The sequence below is a fragment of the Acartia tonsa genome, chromosome 1 (genome assembly GCF_053477335.1).
Source record: "Acartia tonsa isolate MP-2025a chromosome 1, ASM5347733v1, whole genome shotgun sequence".
In the NCBI taxonomy this organism is placed as follows: domain Eukaryota; kingdom Metazoa; phylum Arthropoda; class Copepoda; order Calanoida; family Acartiidae; genus Acartia; species Acartia tonsa.
The window spans coordinates 56041987-56067670 of NC_137260.1; the positions used below are offsets into that span (position 1 = coordinate 56041987).

At 32.8% G+C, this 25684-nt stretch overlaps 4 protein-coding genes across 9 annotated transcripts in view; 2 read left to right on the forward strand and 2 right to left on the reverse strand.

The window, feature by feature from the left end:
* The first annotated feature begins 375 nt into the window (after window positions 1-375).
* LOC145324132 (persulfide dioxygenase ETHE1, mitochondrial) lies at window positions 376-2139 on the forward strand. 5 transcript variants are annotated; one of them, XM_080166772.1, is made up of 3 exons: window positions 376-496; window positions 788-840; window positions 960-2139. In XM_080166772.1, exon 3 carries the CDS (start codon window positions 1005-1007, stop codon window positions 1734-1736), a length of 732 nt encoding a protein of 243 aa, XP_080022898.1. In that variant the 5' UTR covers window positions 376-496; window positions 788-840; window positions 960-1004; the 3' UTR covers window positions 1737-2139. The 5 variants fall into 5 exon arrangements, with proteins under 5 accessions (XP_080022898.1, XP_080022891.1, XP_080022883.1 ...); XM_080166765.1 differs by having other exon boundaries at window positions 385-496; window positions 788-861; XM_080166778.1 differs by having other exon boundaries at window positions 422-558; window positions 788-861.
* A 2503-nt stretch (window positions 2140-4642) lies between these two features.
* On the reverse strand, window positions 4643-11935 carry Setd3 (SET domain containing 3). Its single transcript, XM_080166795.1, has 10 exons — window positions 11783-11935; window positions 11287-11407; window positions 10902-10996; window positions 9665-10069; window positions 8990-9121; window positions 8370-8525; window positions 7483-7592; window positions 7015-7135; window positions 6414-6530; window positions 4643-5973 (listed from the first exon to the last, which is right to left on the reverse strand). The coding sequence occupies exons 1-10, from the start codon at window positions 11906-11908 to the stop codon at window positions 5863-5865; spliced, it is 1494 nt and encodes a 497-aa protein (XP_080022921.1). The 5' UTR covers window positions 11909-11935; the 3' UTR covers window positions 4643-5862.
* Window positions 11936-13853: 1918 nt separating this feature from the next.
* Window positions 13854-18353, forward strand: Ubc2 (ubiquitin conjugating enzyme 2). Of its 2 annotated transcripts, XM_080166861.1 has the most exons (8): window positions 13854-14706; window positions 15047-15120; window positions 15361-15419; window positions 15824-15897; window positions 16404-16475; window positions 16842-16949; window positions 17265-17366; window positions 17754-18353. In XM_080166861.1, exons 1-7 carry the CDS (start codon window positions 14626-14628, stop codon window positions 17328-17330), a joined length of 534 nt encoding a protein of 177 aa, XP_080022987.1. In that variant the 5' UTR covers window positions 13854-14625; the 3' UTR covers window positions 17331-17366; window positions 17754-18353. The 2 variants fall into 2 exon arrangements, with proteins under 2 accessions (XP_080022987.1, XP_080022981.1); XM_080166855.1 differs by having other exon boundaries at window positions 17265-18353.
* A 367-nt stretch (window positions 18354-18720) lies between these two features.
* Window positions 18721-25684, reverse strand: part of TTLL15 (tubulin tyrosine ligase-like 15) — a 44326-nt gene continuing 37362 nt past the window's right edge. The window contains exons 14-19 of the mRNA XM_080171678.1: window positions 23317-23409; window positions 22560-22625; window positions 22148-22251; window positions 21428-21522; window positions 20398-20545; window positions 18721-18858 (exon numbers count right to left, since the gene is read on the reverse strand). Of these exons, the coding sequence (XP_080027804.1) occupies window positions 18761-18858; window positions 20398-20545; window positions 21428-21522; window positions 22148-22251; window positions 22560-22625; window positions 23317-23409 (604 nt within the window). The 3' untranslated portion in view covers window positions 18721-18760. The remainder of the gene's footprint in view (window positions 18859-20397; window positions 20546-21427; window positions 21523-22147; window positions 22252-22559; window positions 22626-23316; window positions 23410-25684) is intronic.

Consider the following 25684-nt stretch of genomic DNA (forward strand, 5'->3'; position numbering starts at 1 on the left):
ACTTATTATTTTTCGATAATTTCAAATGGAAATAATTGGCTGAATAGCAGTCCCTGAATATAATTAGATTATTAACTAAATTATTAGACTTTTGCATCCTTGTTTTGAATAAATGCAAGTAGGTTATAGAAAATCACGCACGTTATCGCTACGAGCATTATAACACATGTACGTACATTTTAACCCAGATAATTTGAACAAGGATATACACATATGAGAATATACCTAGCAGTACACAAACATATAAAAATTTGAAAAACTTAGATTAATTTAAATATTGATTTTTAAATAGTTCATGTTAAACTTTTAAAACAATAAAAAATTATCCCAAATGTAATGCAGCGCAGTGTGAATGGTAGATAGTGTATAAAATATGTATAAATGTTGTCATGCAAGACAGCTTCCCTTAGTTAGTCGCAGTGTCGCACACACTCCTCAAGTCAGGTCCACACACACACAAAAAAAAATACGTGTTTGTGTTTACCTCTCTCCTAGGGTAAGATACGCAAATGGATCAGTAGTATATTAGATCAGCTAGTTAATATATACCTTTTTAAAGTAAGTTAAACTATAGTTTTGATAAGATCTTAGTTAAAAAAAGAAAAATTATGTGTATAAGTAGTATTCTATTTTCTGAAACACAATAATCCAAACGTATATCTAACTTTTCTGTACAAACAGACAGACGGACTAGTTCATTCAGTTCAATCCTTGCTTTCTGCAAGATAGTAATTTGTCTGCTTGTTACGCGTGACTTTTATCAACAATTCTAATTCTTTCTTTCCAGTTTACAAGAATATCAGCCACAGCAGCAGCCAGTTTTTTACATAAAGTTCAAAGGTCTGTTTATACATCTACAAGGCATGATTAGATCAGTATTAAATTTAACAACAAAATCACTTGTTAGTAAGGCACTATTACGAAGCACAGCCACTGATCTGAATCATTGTTTGCCGCAGTTATTAAGTGTTCAGCAAATTCAACGTCTGCGGCATTACTCCAACATGTCAGGCGCTAACTTTGCTATCCGTCAGCTGTTTGATAGAGAAAGCTGTACCTACACCTATTTGCTCATCGACACGCCCTCCAAGGAGGCGGTGCTTATCGATCCCGTGATTGAGCTTGCCGAGCGTGATGCTAATCTTGTGAAAGAGTTAGATTTAAAGCTAAAATATGTGATAAATACTCATGTTCATGCTGATCATATTACCGGCACAGGCCGTCTTAAGAAGCTGCTTCCCGGCTGTCAAAGTATCCTAAGCAAGCGCAGCAAGGGTCAGGCAGATGTGTTAATGGGCGACGGTGAGGAAATTAAGTTTGGCAGCCAGTCTATAGCTGTCCGCGAAACGCCCGGCCACACTGAGGGTTGTGTTACTTATGTTTTCGACGCGGCAGCGTGTGCATTCACCGGCGACGCCTTGTTGATCCGCGGCTGCGGCCGTACCGACTTCCAGGGCGGCAGCTCCAACACGCTGTACAAGTCAGTCTGGTCGAAAATCCTGTCCCTGCCCGAGAACTACGTGCTGTACCCTGCCCATGACTACAAGGGTCAGACGGCCACCACCGTCGCCGAGGAGAAGAAATACAATCCACGCCTTACCAAGACTGAAGACGAGTTTGTTGAGATTATGGCGAACCTGAACTTGCCCTATCCTAAGAAGATTGACGAGTCTCTGCCCGCTAATATGGTGTGTGGCCTACATGAGCTCCCGGAAAGGATGCAGGGATGGGTCTAGAACCTGATACTCGGCTCCAAATCATCGTTTTTGGCAACCTTGATGTTCTGAATCAAAAGATTGGTCAATATTGTAGACATCTCGTAATTTAGGCCCATCACAAAAATATATTAGCACTTATATTGCGAGATTTTTACATATTCACCTAGGCAACCCCTAAACATTTTTAGTTACTTTTTATCTATCCAATATTGTGATCCAAATTTATATTTTTCTACACTAAATGATTATGTATTACTTAAAATGGTTGTATTCTTTTATTATCTGTTAGATTTAGGAGTTTTTTTTAAAAAGCTTTACAGTATTTATTAAAGATAGTAAGACTAATAATATCTTTATAATGCCTCCTTTTACTGCTTTTAATTGTTTCAATTATACTCAATAAATATGTAAAATATGCTTATCTTTCGTTTTTAAAAGCTAAGCTTTTCTATAATTAGGGTCGGTCCGTCCGTCCGTCCGTACGTCCGTACGTCCGTAACGGATAGCTTTTTTCGTTAATTTAGACATGTTAGAATTGTCCTATCGATTTCAAATTTTGCATGGTGATTCCTTTAGTAGTTAGGTACGATTTAGAAAGCGTAGCAACTCTATAATCATTACCAAAATGTCCGTACGTCCATTTTAAACATGTTGATTTTTTAACTTTTTTAAATAGCTTTTTTCGTTAATTTAGGCATGTTATAATTGTCCTATCGATTTAAAATTTTGCATGGTGATTCCTGTAATAGTTAGGTACGATTTAGAAAGCGTAGCAACTCTATAATCATTACCAAAATGTCCGTACGTCCATTTTAAACATGTTGATTTTTTTACTTTTTTAAATAGCTTTTTTCGTTAATTTAGGCATGTTATAATTGTCCTATCGATTTCAAATTTTGCATGGTGATTCCTGTAATAGTTAGGTACGAGTTAGAAAGCGTAGCAACTCTATAATCATTACCAGAATGTCCGTACGTCCATTTTAAACATGTTGATTTTTTTTACATTTTTAACAACAAATTTGTATGTGACCTAATTATCTGATTGGTCTGATTTTTGGTATACTGATTCCTAGGATAACAAAGTACAATATTAAAAGCGAAGCAACTCTATAATCAAGTCCTAAAAATGTAAGTATGTCCATAATCATTGTCCTGTATCAAGCAGTTTTTCAACAAATTTACTTACAATTTTGCTTTGATTCTTATACATTCGCATTCTGATTATTCAGTTCTGACATTATACAAGTCTTAATGTCCGTTTGTCCTTCCATTTCAGAGCTTCGCTTTTATGGATGTTGTCATCCTTGTTTTTAGTTGCGAAGCTTTTCTATAATTATGGTCCGTCTGTCTGGAACGGTTAGCAATTTCTTTAATTGAAACATGTTAGAGTTGTCCTATCGATTTCAAACTTTGTATGGTGTTACCTGTAGTAGTTATGTACGATTTAGAAAGCGTAGCAACTCTATAATCTTTACCAGAATGTCCGTACGTTCATTTTAAACATGATGATTTTTAACAAGAAATTTTTATGTGATATTATCATCCGATTGACCTGATTTATTAAATATTGATTCCTAGGACAACTAAGTACAATGTTATTAGCGAAGCATAGAAACGGATAGCAATTTCGTTAATTTAGACGTTAGAATTGTCCTTTGGATTTCAAACTTTGCATGTAGTAGTAGTAAGGTAATATTTAGAAAGCATAGCATCTTTATAGTCGTTACCAGGATATCCGTACCTCCGTTTTAAACATGTTGATTTTTAACTATTTTAACAACAAATTTTTATGTGATATAATAATCCGATTGACTTGATTTTTGGAATGAATATTGATTCCTAGGACAGCAAAGTACAATATTATAAACGACGCATCTCTATAATCAATTCCCAAAAATGTATGTCCTTAATTATTACATATCCTGTATTTAAGCAGTTTTTCAACAAATTTACTTGCAATTTTTTTTCGACTTTTACACGTTTATATTTAATTATTTAGTTCTGACACTCTACAAGTGTTAATGTTCGTTTGTCCTACCGTTTCATAGCTTTGCGTTTATGAATAATGTCATCCTTGATTTAAAGGGATAGTTGCACGAAATGCATTTGAACTTTAATTTAGCGAAACACATGTTTAATGGTTTAAAGTTTTAACCATATTAATAGGGCATATTATTGGGAAAATGTAATAATCGTTACAAGAAAGCAGTGTTGCGGATCCGCATTGATTGTATGCGGATCCGGATCCTCCAAATTTGGTCAGTGCGGATCCTTGACAATAAAAATAAAATCACCAAATTTTTCAAAAAATATTTATTCTTTAATCTCAAAGTCAAAAATACTTTTGATTTTCAAGTCTGAACCTAAAGAGTGTGGGAGTGAATCAGATGATCTTAACAAGGTTAACCAGATATTTCAAAATTTGTAAGTGACTATTTTATATAAATTTAGGTAGATTTTTCCATAAATTTATACCCCAGGATCCGGATCCGCAGTTTTTTGCGGATCCGGATCCTTGGACTCAAATTAATGCGGATCCTTGCTGATCCGAATCCACAACACTGCAAGAAAGTCAGTTAATTTAAAACATGCCTTAGCTTTTATGGCAAGTTTTTTGTATGAATTTATCATATTCATATGATTTTTTTTTGAAATATTGACTTCTAAGGCAAGAAGGTACAATAATATAAGCAAAGCATATCTACAATAATAATAACTATAATCCCTTAACAGTATCCGCTAACTGTATTGACAAAATTACTTTATTTCATTACTACCATTTTTAATAGACTTAAAGTTAATATTTTGCTGACAAGTTCCAACACTCATTCGTTTAATTTTATAGCTTCGATTTGATGTATGTCGCCTGCTTATTTCCTTAAATATCAAAACTCAACAAATCTTTTTTTTAATAAAGACATGTTCAGAGAAAAAAATTTATTAAGCATAAATTAATAAAAATAAGATAATACATACTTAAATAATTATAAACATATAAATATAAAATAATAATAAGCACCATTAGTAGTAGGATGGATTGAGAGACTTAACCAACTCATTTCTCGTATTATAAATAGCTTTCTGCGGATATTAAAATGAAAAATTATAAGATTTAAACCAGTATGTTAGCCCCGAGGGGCCACAGGCCCAGGCAATCAAAAATGTTATCAATTTTATATTTTTTTTAATATACGTGGAAAATTATCTGTAATACGATGCAATACATGATTTTTCAGTATTGCTGAGAACCGGTTATAATCCAGTGGATATTAATCAGTTTGGAAGCCGTAAAGGAAATATTATTCCAATTTTTTACCATGGATTACAGGGGGAAGTTCGACTCCAAAAATGTTAAAGAAATGTTAATCCTTACCCTCCATCTATTTTGCAAGACAAAAATAACAGTTCCTGATTTTTGAGAGGAGGAAAAGTTGAACGCAATATAGATTTTCTTAAGATGAAAAATCTCATGGTTTAAATATGAGTTATTATGGATTATTTAATTAAGAGAAATAAATTGATTAATAAAATTGTTAAAGTCATTGTAAGCACAATATACAAATAATAAAAAAGTAAATATATTAGTAAAAATAAAGAATAAAGGGTGAAAACAAGTAAAAATCTATCCATGCCATTATAAAGCAATATTATGTATAAAAGAATAACAATTAAAATAATAAGAATAAGGTTATTGAAGAGATTTCTGTGTATTAGAAGAGCTAATGATGGTAATATCTTTTCTCGTATTCCTTCGAATCCGGTGGATAAGAACCGGTTTTCATCCATACGAAAAAACAATGACTAGTATCGTATTATATCCAGCTTTTTACCGAATATAAAAATGTACAATCAAAAAACTGGTTTTAATCTTATAATTGTACATTCTATATCCGTGGAAAGCTGTTTACAATACGATGCGAGAGATAACTATTTCATTACAGCTTTGTTTTGTAAATATTATACAAAGAGAGAAAAGATACTGCATTATTAAGTTAGTTTCATAAAAATGAAATGTAATATATCAATACCAAATTCTTATGAACTTAATATCTTAAAAAGATAAAAATACATAGGCTCTTCAAATTCACAGTAATCCTTCTATGTACCTTACTGAAAAATATCAATATGGATTACTAAATATTCTACTGTTTAGTTTGAATGGATTGAAGAACATTTTCACAGTAAGCGACACAGTTAACAAGAATACGCTTCTCACATAGTCGCAGCTGGCATGTCATACGCTCTATCTGGTCCTAAAATAGCAAAATTTATTGCAGAACACTATTTTATTTTTAATGATAAATAGAAATTAATTAAAAATTGTTGGTGAAGTAATTTTCATAAAGTTGTGGGTGCACAGGTGTAAACCTTATGGGGTTGAAAAGGAGGGGAAAGAAGACCACCCCTTTTCAATATTGTTAGGTGTTAGGGTGTTAACGCACCTTTTTTGTACGCTTTTGAATTAAAGACTAAGGATCAATAAAAAATATATGTTAGATCTTAACATTTTTCTTTCTCTTTTTATATTTCTATACCTACCAATATAAACATTTATTTAGCAAGCAGCTAAACATCTTTTTTTAAATTAACCATCAAATGCAAGGATGTTTTGAAATATAATGAAAAGTCGTTCCTGAAAGACGAACCGGTTTTGTTAAAAAGCTACGCTGCTTACAAAATATAAGGTCTTTACCTTAGTTTCTTTCAGAGTGTCCTGATCTTGTTCTAAGGTTGTTGGATACGCTCTTAGGAGCAGAGCTGCTCTTGTTATCATGTACTGCATCACTTTGCCATCCATAGGTAGGCGCTCCTGAAAATTACATACAAAATTCTTAAAAAAGTAAAAAAAAAAGTAAAGAATAGAGGGGATATGAGCTATATGTAACTCTACCCACATGGCGGAGACCCTGTCTATATTTTGTATTGAGTTTTTGAAATAGCGTTTGAAATATAAATAAACACAGTCCCTATACAAAAGAACAGAAGATAATTTGCTAGCAGATAAAAGGGGTCTCCAACACGTGGGACAGGTAGTTGTCTGGTTTATACATCAATGCTCATACATTTATTGTCGGACGTGTTCTACAAATCTTAGCTTTCCCTATCATATTTGTATTTTAAATTAATTTGTACATTGACGTGAAAGGTTCGAAACCTGGCCAAAGTTAACGAATTCAAGAGTTTGTATTATATTCGTTACTGTTATGTTAGTTAAATGTGACTGTCTAATATTTTCTTTAACTATGCATATTGTGGCCGCATGCGGATTTGTCTTTAATTTAAAACTAACTTACATCAACTTCCAGAAGCTGGTGTGGAGATTCAGCCTCCTGCCATTCTTTAATCTGTGCAGCATCCAGTTGCAGAACTCGCAGGAAGGCCATTAACCTGCCATCCAAAGGTTGGGCGGTGCGACTGAAAATATGAAGGTTAATTTCATGAAAATACAGAAAAATCAAGCTTATTCCAAGAGTTGAAACTAGACACAAAAAGTTTTGTGCTTTCCTTCAAAGTGCCTAACGAGCAGTAAACCCCACACCCTACTTATTTTTAAAAATGATTGAAAAAAAAATAATTTTTTCTTGTTTTTCCATCAAAGAAGGGTAGGTAAACAAATGGAAAAATTGTTTTCAGGACTTTAAATTTCTTCACCCCCCTTCCCCCCCCTCCCCTTTAGCAGGGTATCCAATGCAGAAAACCTATACACCTCTGAAAAAAAAGTTTAAAAATTTACTTATGTCTCTGTTAAAAATGATAGATACCTGAGATAAAATTTTTGACTAGTTATGCCAAGTTTGTCCAGAAGATCTAGACGGGCGGAGGAAAGGGGATCTGTCTTGGCTATTCCAAGGCGTAGGGTTAAACAATCCTCCTAAAAAAAAGTATGTTTAAATGAAAGGGAGTGTTTTAGTTTGATATGTAGTGCATGCATAAGTAATTTCAAAGAGTGAGTAAGTGAATAAAGATATATCAACCTAATCAATATTAGATTGACATGCTGTCCTATGTATGTTGACACACATACTCTCATTAAGCTGCGCTACTTATAGTTAAAGAAAAATAAAATTAAGCAGAAAGATATTCGTAATAATACAGACGACTTTGACTAAAACAGAATCTAACAAGGATGACAACATCCATAAAAGCGAAGCCCTGAAACGGTAGGACAAACGGACATAAACATTTATATGTGTGTCAAAACTGAATAATCAGAATATAAATGTATAAGAGTCGAAGCAAAATTGTAAGTAAATTTGTTGAAAAGCTGTCACAGGAAAATGATTACAGACATACTTACATTTTTACAACTTGATTAGAGTTTTTCGCTTATAACATTAAACTTTGTTGTCCCAGGAATTAACATACCAAAAATCAGATCAATCGGATGATTAGATCACATAAAAATTTGTTGTTAAAAAGTAAAAAAATCAACATGTTTAAAATGGACGTACGCACATTCTTTTAATGATTATAGAGTTGCTACGCTTTCTAAATCGTACCTTACTACTAAAGGAATCACCATGCAAAGTTTGAAATCGATAGGACAATTCTAACATGCCTAAATTAACGAAAAAAGCTATCCGTGTGTGACGGACGGACGGACCGACCCTAATTATAGAGAAGCTTCGCTTTTAAAAATACTCCAAACCTGATTGTCGGGGAATACAAAGCCATTGTGGATAAAGAGATCACAATTAGCTCTAACTCCATAGAAGATAGTCAGCTGTTCCCCTGCAGAGAAGTTTCGCTGGGCGTAGCACACAGACGTACTTGTGCTGGGGTCATAGTCAGTTGACACCTTGCCCTAAACAAAATGGATTTGTACAACAACATACCTACAAACTTAGGATTAATAGTTTTAAGTTTACATTAAATCCTTTCAGATATAAAATAGTTTGAAACCTTATTATTATACAGAGAAGACTTTCAAAACTGCTCTATTATTTCAACTTTTCTGTTAAAATCAATTTGCTAAAGGACCTAAGAACTTAATAACGAGGGAAAGTAGAAAAAAACATATAGCACTGAAAGGATTAAAAACTGAAAAGAAATACCTATTTTTTAAAATTTTAATGTATCTATGGTTCACCTATTTTCTACTCATATAAATGTTAAATCATATCAGGTGTAAAGTATAACCAACAAGCGAAATAAATTCAAAATAATATTTTGGGGGGGGGGGGGGGGGGGCAGATGGAGAGGTCGTATAGGTTTCGTGATTTTTTTCCCCGAATTAATTTTGTTGTAGGTACAGCTGGACTTAAGTACCTGGTCATGGTTGGCCATATCCCAGAAAGGAATGAGAGTGTTGATCTCCTTGCCGTCGCTTCCAGGTAGAAGATTCTGTCTGGTCATCACGGTTGACACAGCCCATCTGTACTCATCAAAGGTCACGTAGTCCTAAATAGCAGGGATCTAAAGAGGTAAGACAGTGGCCGATATTTTTAAGTGTATCCACAATGATGATACACAATATTACCCCTTATGTAGATTACAATTAGCGGTTGAAAAGTATGGACACTCAACTTAACAAACCAATCAAATTCAATGAAAGTCACATACTTTGTTAAGCCAAGAACTAAAAATCATTATCATAAAACTTTGGTGACTAGTGTAATAAATAGCCCATTGTCCACTTCCTTCCTGTTTAAATAGACAATGCCATAGGTATCAAGCGCATAATAAAGTTATCTAAGTCACTTAAATACAAGTTGTTTGTACTTATATATACCTATACGGAAAATAAAAGTCATTTGATTCTTTGATGTATGTATAGGTATTGTTATAATGTCACTAAAATAGGACAGAGAGCAGTGATGTAATATTTTGTTTATCTTTCCTTTCTTGGTCTTATTATATTATTGTTTTTCAACAAACAGACACATATAATTTGTAGAGCAGCAATACGATTTAATAGTTCATTTTCAGAAACAAAAAGCTTACCTTAAGCATATTATTAGAGAAGAGCCTATAGAAGTAAGCATACTGCCTTGCCACAAACTTGTACTGCTTCAGGGCGTCCTCCAGCACGGGCGAGCCCTTCAACCCTTCCAGCTGACTAGGCGTAAAGTACAGCACCGTGTTGTACGAGTGGGGCAGGATGTTAATATAAGGCTCCCACAGAGAGGCTGGCGAATTTTTCTCGACTAGCAGGTGGATGGACAGAACTACATTTGGCATGGTTTTCAACAAGGGGTCACGTTCAACAAGAAAGCCAATGGAGCTATGGCGGGCAGTTTCTACAGACATCATGGCCTTTTGTGGGATCCGGATGACCTCCTCGCCCTCGGAGACTTCCTCGGATACACGCAAGCCAAGGCCTTGTTCTCCAAAGTCACTCACTTCAACCTAAGTGGTCGAAAAAAAATTTCAATTTTCAATATCTTATCCAATTTCCTGTACGGTGAATACTTGTAGAACAAGTATGACAACATCCATAAAAGCAAAAATCTGAAATAGTAAATGTAGAGTGTCAAAACTAAAAAAAGCTTAAAATATTTATGTATAAGTCTAAACAAAATTGTAAGTAGTTGCAGAACTGCTTAAATACAGGATACTGTTTAAGGACATACTTACATTTTTAGAACTTAATTATAGAGATGCTTCTCCTATAACATTGTCCTAAATTGTCCTAGGAATTACTGTTCTTTCTAGTAATATCATACAGTTGCTACCAGCGTTTCGGAGCCGGAGCCGGAAGCAGCAACATTTTTGGTGGAGCCGGAGCCGTATTTTTCGTTAAAAACGGCTCCGGCTCCAGATTAGCTAAAAATGATTTTTTAAAGTAATATTATGATTTGGCAACGGTCTATTTCTATATAATAAACTGAAAAACTATTGTTACTTAACAAATAGACACACATCCTTCTACTTTTATATAGCTTTAATCAAATAAAAGCAAAATATTTTATATTACTTATTTTATTTTATCAAATTCAATAATGAATGAAAATTGATATATTAATTTTAAGGTAGGAGCCGGAGTCGGAGCCTGAGCCGTATTTCCAGATACGGCTCCGAAACGCTGGTTGCTACACAAACTAGATGATAACTAACTTACAGGAAATATCATCAATAGGACAATTGGAACTTGCATAAATTAAAGAAAATAACTAACTGTGACAGACAAAAAAGAAGTTTTTAAAAAAATCTTTGAATAGGTATCTTAAGATAATTTTACCTTTTTAATGACAGCACCGAGGTCAGTAAGCCAGGCTTGGAAGGGTTTGATGGCGTTTCTACGGTCCGGTAGTTGACGGCACATGGAGTAACCACCTGAATAATAAATGTTTAAAGAATAAGACTTTAATGGTAGCATTGTCAAATTTAATAGTTTTCTCGTTGCTATTCTAATAAGGACAATATATTACCTATTAAGTTAATAAATAACAACCCCATAAAATAAATAAAATTTAAAAATACTTAAACGAAAATTAAAGAACATCTTTAAGAAAATCATAATTGCATCATTTAAAAGCTTCTTATTGTATATCTATAAGTAATCAATAAATATATCCTGTTACAAAGTTGCTGAGCTACTAAAAGCTAACATAAATGGTGCTTACTTTCAATTTCTTGCACTTTTTCAACAAGACTAGCAATCTCTTTAAACTCTTCCCATTGTTTGGCGGGAGTTGTAGGTTCACTTGCAAAATTACTGGAAACTTTGAACAGTTTTTCTACAACCTTAAAGAAAGAGAAATATATTAATATGCTTAAGGTTAATTCTCATTTAAATATATAAGGGGAGGGGATACATTTCAATTATGGAAAATGATATTCTAGTATACTATAATGGACTGGAGTACTAACTCCCACCACCCCTTTAATAAGCAATTAGTAATATCTTATACATAAATTTGAAAATCGGCTTATAGTACCTACTTAATTACCTATACGGAAAAAATGTTTTTCTTACATGTAAGTTAATTACAAAATCTATTATAATTAATTTGACCTTAAAAATTTCATAATTAAAAAAAGACAAATTACAAATCTTTTCTATACTTATTTGTTATATACATTCATTGGTTAAAGTTAATACTTTGTCCTTAATATCACCTTAGTAAGCTCAGCTCTTTTGATGGGGGGCAGGGTTTTAAACAAACCGGACAATTCTGCATCCAGTCCGTTGATGGACATTCCTCCCTTCTGCTTCACTTTCTTCTGGGTTTTATTCTTTCCCATCTTGTATTCTGAAATGTAAAGAGATGATTTACAGCCATCGATAGATGTAAAAACGGATCTATAGTATAGATGTATACAGATAACAACCTCCCTCCCTTTTTCAACGACCTTATTCGTCTACTATCAAATTGATTCTGCTACTTGGCTGTGTTAATACACCATTGGTTGATTTTCAATGACCCAATTGAGAGTCGGCACAATGACGGTTTGATTGAGAGATACAGTTATTTAACCCTTTCGGCCTCTCTAGCGTTTTACTCTTATGATGTAAAGAATATTCGTTTCAATTTAACTCATATTTGCCTTTCCACATTGGTAAAAATAATAAGTATGCCATTTGTCACACTAGACCCGTTAGAACTTAATTTAAAAGGGCCATAAACCTCATAACCACATAACTAAATTTCAAAAGTGTGTAGGAAAACGAAAATCAATTTATGAAAAAGAAGCATAAGTATTAAGTATGCAAAAGGAGGTTTTGTAAAGGGGGAATCAACACCTTCCTTAAAATTTACATTTTTGTCCCTTTCATGCAAGGGTTATACTTCACACGCCCCCGATAATTCGCTGTGCATGCCACCGAATATAAATTTGAATAATAACTAAAAAATGACGTTGAATTGATTTAAAACCACCCTTTTTCAACTTAAATCTACTAAATACTGAATAAATTAGAGAAAGGGGTGGGGTTCAAAAAGGGCGTTTCCTGGTACATATATAATTGTACGTATATAATAAAACTCTTTAAATTCTAAAAAAATAAGTCATCCATCAAATTCATTCATTATAAGAAATTGATATTTAATAAATCTTGATTTTTATAATATATAGGAATTCAATAAAAAATAATCACGACATAAGATTCAATTAAACAAGCTTATTTATAAAAAATAAATATCTTACAAAAGTTACCTAATAATTTAAGCTTTACCAAAATTAACTTGAACAATATTTAATAAAAAAAAGATATATTATAATTTATCCAAAAATGAATTAGGAATAACCCACACATGTGTTAATAAACCTAATTTAGACAATTTAAAAATAGAATAATAATAGAAAGACTTCCTTCCCTATTCACTTTCACAATTATTGCTAGCAGACAAGTGTTTCCTTTCCTATGATATACAATCAGCTGATTCATGTTTTGGTCGTCTTCTATAAGGCTGCCAACTAAACATTTTTTAGACCAAAATTTTATGTCAAGGAATTAGAGTAAAACACTAGAGGGAGAAAGGGTTAAATAACTGTATCTCCCCATCGCAAATACACTGTGTAACCATTCTATTGGGTCAATGAAAATCAACCAATGGTGTTGCTTATATTAATACAGCCAAGTAGCAGAAAATAATTTAGAAGCAGGCGAAGAAGGTTTTTGAAAAAGGAAGGGAGATAGCTGTAATATGTATATACTATACATCTATACTATATGTAGATCTGTTGTGAAGGGTTTCTTATATGCATGTAATATATACGTGGATATTATGAAAAATTATCGTAAATTTAGCCTACTAACATTTTGGTAATTTATTGGTCAGTTTGTTCATCAAGTTAGAGGGCCGTGGATAGGGGGAACAGTTATTTTAGCCCGCTGCAAGATTCTCTTTATTAGAGAACATGAAAATCTGTTGTAATATATCCAGTGTTTCTTACGTAAATGATATCCAAAAATGGAACAGCCTACATTCATCCTACGAAAATGGAAAACACAGACTCTTATATTGATATATAAAAATACCTTATAAAATCAGGCCTCTTTTTTTCGAGGAAATGACCAATAATTGCATATAAATGTCTATTCTTTTTTAATTGGATTTATATTTTTATCATTTTGATAAACAACGGCCTATTATCCAATATTTGATACCTAAAAAGATATGTTGTGCAGGTTTTAAAATATTTGGTATGTTTACCATTAGCTTTGGTAACTTATTATATTTGTTGAAAAAACAGCGGCCGGATTTGTTTTTGTTAACAAAATAAAGAAAATGAAAATTATAAAAAAAAGTTCATAAATTTATATGTTTATTTATGAATATTAAATATAATGTTTTAAGAAGAAATACATAATGTAAATAAATCTTATGTGAGACAGAGAAATTGATTTTTTTCCATTTGTCTTTGTGTTTTTTATCTTTCTAAAAATGTACTTTTATACATATATCAAACTAATACATATTAAAATTAATGTAAGCAGCACTTTAACAATATAACATGCGTATAAGAATAACAGTTTGTAAATATTTGTAGTAATAGTATTATGTTTTCATTACGTGGAATAAACGTATTATATAGATCTAAGTGTTACTGAATTATTTTTTTGTCTAAATATATTTGATAAATACAAACCGATTGAGTACTTATATGGAAACTTTACAGAGGTCAAGAGATGGTTTTAGACTCTTTATTTTCAAGATTTAAGTCTCTGGATGGTTTATGGCTATTTTTCTTTATCACTTACTCCTTCTTATATATGCTAGGAGCGCATCTAATAGTGTGTATGTATATAAATATTTTAAATAGATCTATAACATAACATAAAACTCAAATAAATATTGCTTTTTGACATAAACTTTAAGAGTTTGATATCCACGGCTCTAAGTGCTTTAATTTGTCTAAAATCATCCTCTAAGTAACACATAAAAGTTATCTTTAAAGCACACCTTTACATATATTTCTTTTTGTGTTTAAGTGTAGAGCAAAATTTGAAGTCTAAAATGTCAGAATCTGCAAGTGGCAGATCCCTCCATGGTCAAGAATCTTCAAAGAAGGACAAAGTTAATCCGAAAATGGCCAAGGTGAGGATTTTAATAGCAAAGATTTAAATTTATAAATAAAGACACATTTTTCTAGGTAGAGCTTTTAAATAAAACATCAACAAAGCTTTTATCTGTTCTTCTAGTAAAACATGATCATGATTTAGTCTGAAGGGGTACATTACTCTATTTTGTATAAGAACTTAAATTATCTAGGTAGTTATCTACAAAATTGTTTTCAGTTCAACTTAATTTATAGGGTACTATGTACATATTCCAAAAATTTAGATTTTATAACACGTAGTTCTTAAGATATTAATACTTAAAAATCATTCTCTTCATGATTCCTTGAATGTGTTAATATGTTATGGTTGTTATTTAGACTTACAGCACATCCGCCAAAAGGATCCAGAAAGAGCTGGGAGAAATTACACTTGATCCACCTCCTAACTGTAGGTAAAACAATAAAGTCTCCAGAATAGTTAATTTGAGAATCAATTTTACAGAAACAATAGGTACCTACCTACATCATTTTTATATATTATCCACTATTCTAAGGGGGAGGGGGGAATAAATTTAAAATTATTACATAGTTTTGATATACAAATTAGGGAAAGATATCGACATGGGATAGAAATTCAATTAGGTTGGTAAATATTCACCCCTGATAATATCTTTATCAATTTTATTTTATAGTGCTGGACCGAAAGGAGATAATTTGTACGAATGGGTATCAACCCTGTTAGGACCAGCAGGTTAGTAATGTTTTTGTAATTATTTTTGTTATAATTTTTTTTTTACATTTAAATGAAGAAATGTTAGTGGTATCACTTTTGCTATTTGTTAGCAATTCAAATCTTATACAGGGTCTTGTCATATCTAATAGCTTAAAAATTGTACAATTACATTCTACTGCTGTGCAATTAGCTAGGCATAGACTGTTAACATAGGATGATAATATTAAAAGGTCCAAATCAATTTCATGCAATTTGAGATCTACCCGAAAAAAAGGTTTAAACAGTGTGGATTAAGATCATTTGATATTGTCTGTATCTTTTGTTACAAGGTTTTATTTCTTAATATTGACTTGGGTATATTTTATAGTACCTACTGATCTTAAATTTTTTGTTTGTTTTGATTCATTTAATCTTTTTCCTAGGGTCAGTGTATGAGGGCGGAGCATTTTTCCTTGACATTCACTTCCCCCCAGATTATCCCTTCAAACCACCGAAGGTAATTAACGTTTTATATGTCTAAAATTCTAAAGGAAGGGGGGTTGGGGGATCCATAATACAACCCACCTCCCCCCACCCCCGCAAATAATTATGAACCTTCCCAGGACCTATGAGAAGCTACACCGTAAAGGAGAGCCAAATAGGGTCAGTGGTTAGTAAAATCATTCGGTACAAACATACAGACAAACACACAGACATACATCCTGTTACTTTATTAAAAGGATGTCTAAAAATCTAAATGAGGGGGGGGGGGAAACCCTTAACAAAATAGTAACATACAAAGTTTTATCTAGGGGCGATTTCTCTTGGAAAGGTGCTGATACCCACCCCCCAAAAAAGTTACAAACCTTTCCAGGACCTATGAGAAGCTACACCGTGAAGGAGAGCCAAATAGGGTCAGCGATTCATCGAGATTTTCCGGTGAATCGGTACAGAGAGACAGACAAACAGAGATCCTGTTACTTTTACGATAGGATAATTAAAGTAAACTTTTATTATTTGAAGGTGATCTTCAAAACCCGAATCTACCACTGTAACATCAACTCACAGGGACACATATGTCTGGATATTCTGAAGGTAAAGTTAACTTGAAGTTTTTTGTGTACATACCTAAATGTTTTTAAATTGTAGGTATATGTTTCGGTTGAGCAAAAAATTACATGATATATTCATTAAATATAAAACTCAAACTGAAAATAGAATACCTACCTAGTCAAAGAGCGGATGAGACACTTTTTGTAACCAAACCTAAAATGCAGAGGATCTCAACCACAAAACTTACTTTAACGTAGAGCAATCACAAATGATTCCAAATTGTCTAATTTGGCGAAAATAAAGCAAAAACAGTTCCACCGCCGTTATATGAATCACAGTTTCCCTCATTAAACCAAGCTGACCTACAAAGTTCCAGTGCTGGAACTCTTTTCATTTTGAATTACCTAGGACAACTGGAGCCCAGCCCTGACCATCTCCAAGGTATTGTTGAGTATCTGCTCCCTGCTCACTGACTGTAACCCCAAGGATCCGCTGGTTGGTAGCATTGCTACCCAGGTATGATTCATGTAATTGAAAGTCGTTAGGTAATTTGTTTCTGCAAGGAGGGGAGGGAGGAGACATTGGACTGTTAATTACACTGGTATCTAAGGTTTTTAAACCAAGTTGTCATTTTCGTTGGCCCATTAACTTTTGGGTAGGTACTTTTATTGTATTGGATTGGTTGATTCTAAATTAGTCTAATCCTTTAACCATCAATTTTAAATTACAGAAGGGGTGATTATGTATAATCATTGGGAAGATTTAGTTAGCCTAGGTATGCTACATAATCCAACCCGACAACTAGCGGATAAAATAGTAATTTTGTTTTAGTACACTCAGAACCGAGAGGAGCATGACAAAATTGCAAGACTCTGGACCAAGAGATACGCAACATAGAATACTCAACATCATTTGTTAAAACTGCATAATCAGATAGTTACATGAATGGATTATTGTGTTTTTGAAGAGTTGATGTAATATTTGTAGCTGCCACCATTTATTTCTCCATTTTACCAACAGATCTATAGTATAGATGTATATACAGTTAACTACCTCCCTCCCTTTATCAATGACCTTTTTCGTCTGCTACCAAATTGTTTTCTGCCACTTGCTGTGTTAATATAACCGACACCCTTGGTTGATTTTCAATGACCCAATTGAGAGTCGGTACAGGGAAACTGCGATGGGGAGATACAGTTAATTAACCCTTTTAACATACAATACCAAGAAAAATAGATCACTAAATTCACAGAAAACGAACTATATTAGCTATCTCAGTATATAATAGTCCTTTCATGTAACTTAATCTATTTCTAAAAAAAATCGTATACAAACTGGATTTTCAAAGAAAAAATTAAACCTTAATCACAAGTATAAGCATTTTTTTTTATTTTGTATCAAAATTCGACGTTTGACAAAAAAGAAAATGTTCTTAAAAATCATTATCATAACATTATGTATAAAAGTGTGTATATATTTAATCTTGATACTTTTTGTAATTTTTAACTTCATGTTAATATTTCATTCAACATTTTATTATAATATATGTAGGTAAGTTGACTGTACCACAAAACGCCTGGGGTTCTGTTTTTCAGGGGAGCTTAAAGTTTGTTGGGTATAGGTGGAATCTTACACAGAGAGATCTGCAAGAAATCTAATTTTATAATTTAGCAAACGCTAATTTTATTTTCGGCTGCAGTGAATCCAATTGGGACTTTTGGCGCAATAATTATAATGATATAAATCATTAGTTAATAATAACTAAATTTGCAAAAAAATAATTTACCTCAATTAAAACTATTAAAATCTGTCAAATAAGAAACATTTAAAAAGATCATAACTCTGCATTTCTATTAAAAACTGTTTAATTAAAATTATTGTAAAAATTACCTTTCTTTGAAATACATGTCTAATATAAAACAGTTTAATTTTACTAGTAGCCAGGGAACAAAGTAATGTATGTAATATTACACTCCAAGTTTAACAACTCGCTTCCTTATTCTCTAGCTCAAAAACGATTAAATCTGGATGATTAATTTTCATTTTTAGAGTAAAAAGAGTTTATTAACCTTTTTTTTTATTGTAGAAACAGCTTTGTAGGTACTGAAGTTAAATATTTTAAAGCATTGATTGTCTTAAGAAACTAGGTATCATATCATTTGTAAAACTACCGTTTAAATTATTATTAACCCCGAAAAAAATCTTCCCTAGGTCTTGAAGATAGCAAGATCTTGGAAGACAACATCCTTTTAATTTTAGATAATGATACAATAAAACAAAAATAATATTTACCAAAATATTTATCACAGTAAAAGACTTAATATTAACTATATAATAGGTATATTTATAAGATATAAAAATGTAAAATTAATAACAATTTTCTTTAAAAAGGCACAATAGATTAGTCTAGTCTTTTGAAATTCATCTATTAAGTCAGATATGAAAATACTTAAAATCATATTTTTTCATTCTAAAACTTCTATAAAAAAGAAATTTGATGGGTATTAGGGTGGGTCGATTTCGGAATTTCACATTAGTAGACATTGGCAAGGGTTACTGGGCCAATATAAAACCCTGTAAAACTTGAAAGAGGTTTTTTAATCCAAAAACAACGGGCGCGCGGGGGGTGTAAGATGTGCCCGCCCCCTTATAAAACCAAAAATTTAAATTCCTTCAAGCAAAGGCATGTTGCATATCAAAATGACCGCATTGAAATGCTGATTACAGATCTGAAAATCGTTTTGAAAAATATTGATTCAGTCTGAAATGATTTTCAAAAAACCTACTAAAATGAACAATTTTGACCAAATCAGCTGGTTTTAGGTACTTAATGAGATCTTATTCGAACTAGGAGCAATATTTTTCAAAACGACTTTCAGATTCGTAATCAGCATTTCAATGCGGTCATATTGATATGCAATATGCCTGTGTTTGAAGGAATTCAAATTTTTGGTTTTATAAGGGGGTGGGTACTATTTATACCCCCCGCGCGCCGGTAGCCATAGAAGCCAAGTCACTTTTGAAACTTGAATGGGGCTTACCATACATATATATGACTTCCACAACTTATGATAACAGTAAAATCTAAAAAAATGGTGAAATGGGCCCACCCTAATGGGTATGAAAGTAAAGATTGCGCTGTGTATTTTAACATAAGTAATAGTTACATTCACATAAAGTTGATAAATGTTATCTATACTAATATTTGTACAAAGTTTTTTTTCTTCAAATTATGTCTTAACTAAACTATAGTTCTCTTTAAAAACAGAATTTAAAGGCTTTATATGAAACAAGAAAAAAAGAGAGGGGGGGGGGGCATATTGCTTAATGGTTTATTGATTTACATTAGGTTTGGTAAAAATGAGTACAATGTAGCTCAACAGGTTTAGACAAAGGAAGAAGACCTAACATCCAACCCTTTATTTTCAATTTAATTAAAATATAAGGAGGTGGGCACTTAATCATGGGTAATCACTAAGCTATAAAAATTGAAAAGAATTTTAACGAATATAATAGATTTGAAATCTGCATAAAATTTTAAGGATTTTTTATAAAATTCGTTTTTTATATAATTCATTATTTAAAAGCGCAAATCCAATTTAAGTTAATAAATTTGGACTAATAGGATAGGTGGATTGGAAACTACCTGCGCTCTAATTGGTTGAATGATGTACGTCACTTAAGCTTCTCCAATCAGGGCGCAGATAGTTTTCAATCCACCAATCACAGATGTCAAAATTATTTAACTTAATTTGTATTTGCGCTTATAGATAAAGAATTATACAAAAAACGAATTTTATAAAAATTCCTTAAAATTGTATGCAGATTTCAAATCTATTATATTCGTTAAAAATCTTTCCAATTTATATAGCTTAGTAATCACAAATCATTTCAGTGAACACCCAGCTTTGACATATTTATTGGAATTATTAATTACACCAATTCACATCCATATCACACTTGCCCTGGAACCACCTTGCCATCCGTTGGTTAGTTTGGGAGAGCTTCACTCCCCCCGGCCCGTGATGAAAACTTGTGGTTGGATTGTTCCCAGTCTGGCGGGAGGTATTCACTGGTAGCGGAAAGATTCTACGCGTTGCATGTCTGTTAACCTGGACAAACAGTCTTATTAATCAGAGAGAGTGAGGAAAATAGGCTGTTCATTACACTAGTCCCCAAAGTTAATTAATGTCTTTTTATTCGTTGGCTGAACAACTTTGGGAACTTCAGTGAATTTTATTTGGTTGATCCATTAAGTTGAGTGTTCAAACGTTTCAACTACTTATTTAGTCTACAGAAGGGGTAATTTTGTGTGTCATCATTGGGAATGTACATCAATTTATCGGCCATTGTCTTATCCCTTCATATACCTGAATATTAATAGTTGCGAATCAACTCTTTAACTAGAGCATTTTTGTTCGTCTGTCAGTAAATGCAGTAGTCTCACTACATTTAACAGCACCTGCACTCAGTATGCTAGAACTTAAATGTTATAAAATTTAAAAACATAACTTTTTGTGAATTCTAAATTTTTAGGTAGTCTTAATTGATCTTTAAATCTTAAATTTTAATCTCAGTGCATGATGATAAGTTTTGTTCGGCCTTATGTCAAGGCATTCACCCTATCCTTGTTTTTTGTCCCTGCCTAAAATAGCATCCTTATGCAAGGCCAAGAATAAAACAAGGTCATTGGAATACGCAGGAGTGACAAACGTCGGAGTATACACTTAACCTAACCTATTTAAAACCATCTTGTATGTTTTTTTAATGCCTAAACCCTGCGGAGGCTTATTTGTATATTCATAACTTAGCTTAACCTAACTTGTACATATATAAATACTGAATTAACTTAATATTTTAGACACTGTTGCGTTTGTCCACTCCGACGTTTGTTCTGAAACCCAAAACAATAGTTTGCTTGTAAAAATAAATAAATCTTTTTTTTGCATATTGTTAAAGTTGTTAAGATTGTAATATTGTATGACAATTATTACCTGTTCTAACCAGGCACGCTTGAATTCCAGAATATCCTGTTTTGATAAACATGGCAGGCATAGATTACACTCGGTTATATCACAGGAGTTTACACCTAAATAAAAATGAACTATTTAGAAAGTACTAAAAAGTTAAAGCATTAATAAGTTAAAAATGTATCCCAAGAAATACCAGGGTCTGATTGTGTACTTATGGGGGTTTCTCGAGTTTTAAAAGTAATTTTTAAAAGGTCTAAGTATTTACTAAAAATGTACTAAAACAAAAATATTTTTATAACCTAATTTTAGTTCAACTTTTAGAAACAGTAGTTTTTGGTGGTTATTTATCCTTGTACTTTTTTTTTAACTCGCTTTCATTCTCGGACTACTGGGTATCTGACACCATTAAATGAAATGAATATGTAAAAAGGAAATAATTCTAAAGTTTTCCATTTAAATATTAAATGTTTGTTCTGAATTCTAAAAAAATGGTTGTAGAATACATGAATATTGTGGGAGATCCTCGCATACCCTGATAAAATGTTTCTTCCCGCCTTTTGACTTTATTCCCCCTCCTGACCAAGGAGAAACGTATTAACCAATATCTGAGAAGTTTATTAGCAACCTAATATATACATACTAAAATAATATATTTGCAACAACTTTACTGCTATATAACGTTATCATCATTGTTAGTAGCGCATCTACTCTATAACAGATTGTAATGTACAACATATCTACCTGAACACTTATCACTGGAGCAAAGTTCAGGGAACACTAAAATATCTTTAGTAGCCACAATCATGTCTTTGGCTTCGTCGTTTGCTGGATGTAGCAGGTCATATCTAAAAACAATAAAAAGATTTGCTATCATAAAAAAAAATGAAAAGGTGGTCGTTAAAAAAATACATCTAGAATTAGATCACTTCAAAAAGCCCAATGAAATATGTAAAAAAAATAATCCAACTACTTAACCCTTTCGTCTGATAACAAATTGCTTTCTGTTCTTTTGTAGGGATTGGTTCATTATAGCGGTAAATTCGGAAATTTGATGTTGTGTCAACCACAAATAGCATGAAAAATTGTACAATTTTAACAAAAAGGCAAAATTTAACATGATTTAATACCTAAATAGTCTTTATAAAATGTCTACCTTATTGATCCTTGAACCACACCAACTAATCTGAGAACTGAATGTACTACTTGTTCGTACAACAACCTATAGACAAAATTATTTTTCTCAATAAAAATTATTTTATTCAGAGATAAGGTTTAAACTTTAAATGCGCCTTTAGACCTTTAAAATAATAAGCCAGGCATATTAAGATCAGAGGAGATTAATATTTCTAGCAGTTAGTACAGAAAAAGTACTAAACTTCGCCAAGAGATTTTACCCGTCAAAAGTCGTTGCTTGGAAGTCCACAAATTTAGAATAACTCTGAAACTAGTCTTCCAATAAAGCTTTTTTCGTGTAATTTTAATAATTAGTTACACAAAAAAAAAGACACAATTAATTAGACACAAAAAGCCAAATGTGTTGGGAATAGTTCCTTTCGTGGCAACGCCACTTTAGGGGCGATTCGTCGTATTTTTAAATGGCTTTTTATAGGTTATTTTAGGTTAGGTTATATTGGGTTAGGTAATTGCCCCACAAAATAAGGCAATTGGCCTCGAAAAGCTAGAAATAGGAGGAAAGCTAGTGTAAAAAATACTAAGAATCGCCCCTTAAGGTGCGTTGCCACGAAAGGGACTATATCCAAAGTGTTTTTTTTTTAAAGAAAGTTCTTTATTATAAAGAAAGATTTTGTAAAAGTATAAAATTAAATATCAAATATTTAAAAATTAATTTTCTTTAATAAATTTTCCTAATTTCAAAAGGTAAATTTAAAATTTAAGTTTTTATAATTTACCTGTTTGGTGGAAAATGGGCGGAGGACAGATTTGGTGACATGTTGGCCTCCATCAGGTAAACATTCAAGTCCTCATCCAGCACAAAATCAAACCTAAACATTACAAAGGAACCATTAATTACAGACAAATTGGTAATATATTTAATTTTATGACAACGTTTCAAGGTTCAAGGTTGCAATTTTGGTTATTTTTTTCCTTTTAAGAAGCTCTTATTTATTGAAGCTTTTTAGCTGTGTGTGTGTTTTTTTGTGGATAGTCTCTATTCAACACTAGTCCTGTGTATTGTTCTAATCATCATTTTCAATTGGGAACTGTACACTAGGTAGTGAAATCAAAGTGTTTGTTGTCTTTTGGGCGATGGAGACATGATCATGCAATTCACTAAACCAGTTATGGTCTAGATATACTTAATTAAGACATCATCATCATCATTGCCTTTTAGTTCTCGGCAGAACGTAGGCCATGCACAATGGTTCTCCAATCTTCCTTTTTTTGGGCACGTTTTGAGGCATTGCTGAAAGATGGAATTTTCTTTTCTTTCAGTTCACTTAAGAGTTCCCTCCTCCAGGTTGTTTTTGGTCTACCTGGTTTCCTCTTTCCTACGTGGGGGTTCCAAGTCAAGGCTTGATTGGTTATATCATCATGCCCTTTCCTTAGAGTGTGCCCCAGCAATCTCCATTTTCTCTGTTTTATTGTCAGTTTAATGTCTGACATATCACTGCGCTCTAGAAGCTCAGCATTTGTGATCTTATTTGGCCAAAAGATCTTGTGGATTCTCCTTAGACATTTATTGACATATGTCTGTAGCTTGGAGACCACTGTTGTGTTTAGGAACCAAGTTTCAGCCCCATACAGCAAAACAGAGAGAACATTTGACTTGAACAGTCTTAACTTGGTCTTTATGGAGATGTTGTTGGAATTCCAAATTTTGTTCAGGCTGGCAAAGGCTGTCCTAGATTTGTTAATTCTAGCTTTAACATCTGTTAAAGTGCCTCCAGCTTCATCAATTTTACTTCCAAGATACTCAAAACAATCTACATCCTCAAGAATTTGGTCTCCAATAGTAATTGGTTCTTGGGAATTTGCATTTAATCTGAGTATTTTGGTTTTAGGAACATTTATTTCTAGTCCAACTTTCTTGGAAGTTTCAGCTATCCTGTTAGTCCTTCTTTGCATTTGACTTCTATTGCTTGTTAACAAAGCGATATCATCAGCAAAGTCCAGATCTCCTAAATATTTGGGATTGCCAAATAGCTCCCAGCGAATGCCATCATTACTTTCACAGTTCTTCATGATCCAGTCAATGGCAAGGAGGAAAAGGAAGGGAGAAAGAAGGCATCCTTGTCTGACGCCTGTTACAATCTCAAAAAAGGTTGATAGTTTACCTTTATACATTACATTTCCACCTCCTTTATGATAGATAGCTTTAATGATATTGATTATCTTTTCTGGAATGCCATAGTGTCGGCAGATTTTCCAGAGAGATCTTCTGTCTAAAGAATCAAATGCTTTTTTGTAGTCAATGAAGTTTACAAAAAGCTCAGAGTTCCATTCCTTGGATTGCTCTATGATGATTCTTAGAGAGGTTATCTGATCAATAGTGGAACGGTTTGGTCTAAATCCAGCCTGATTAGGTCTTAGCTTTTCATTAACCTTCTTCTTTATTCTATTAAGAAGAATCTTACTTAGGATACGGCCAGGTACTGAAAGGAGCATTATCCCTCTGTAGTTTCCACATTGGGTCAAGTCTCCTTTTTTGGCTAGTATTGAGATATGTCCATTCTTCCAGTCCTCTGGGCATAACTCATCATTCCATATCTTTGTGATCAGAGGTAGGAATGCCTCAGCAGATGTATCTAGGTCTGCTTTTATGACCTCAGCTGGGATGTTATCAGATCCAGCGGCCTTGTTATTTTTCAAACTTTTAATGGCCTCCTTGATTTCCAATAGATTTGGCGCTCGACAGTCAATGTCAAGTGCATCTGAGGGTGGAATCTCAGTTTCTTCCTCTGGAACTGGAAGATTCAGCAGTTCAGTGAAGTGCTCTGCCCATCTATTTAGAATATCTTCATCAGTTTTAAGGAGTGAACCATCCTTGTCCCTGATGTGTGATCCTGATTTGTGTACTTTACCTGCAATGCTCTTAGTAATCTCATAGACATCTTTCATTCTATTTTGATTAAAAGCATTTTCTGCTTGCATAGCAAGGTTTTCCCAGCGTTCTTTTTTGTCAATTCTGACACTTCTTTGGATTTCCCTGCTGAGCATCTTATACAGGTCTTTATCTTCTGGAGAGTTTCTGGAGAGTGTCTTTTGTCTTACCTCTCTTCTTTGATCCATGAGATCAATGGATCTTTGAGTGATCCA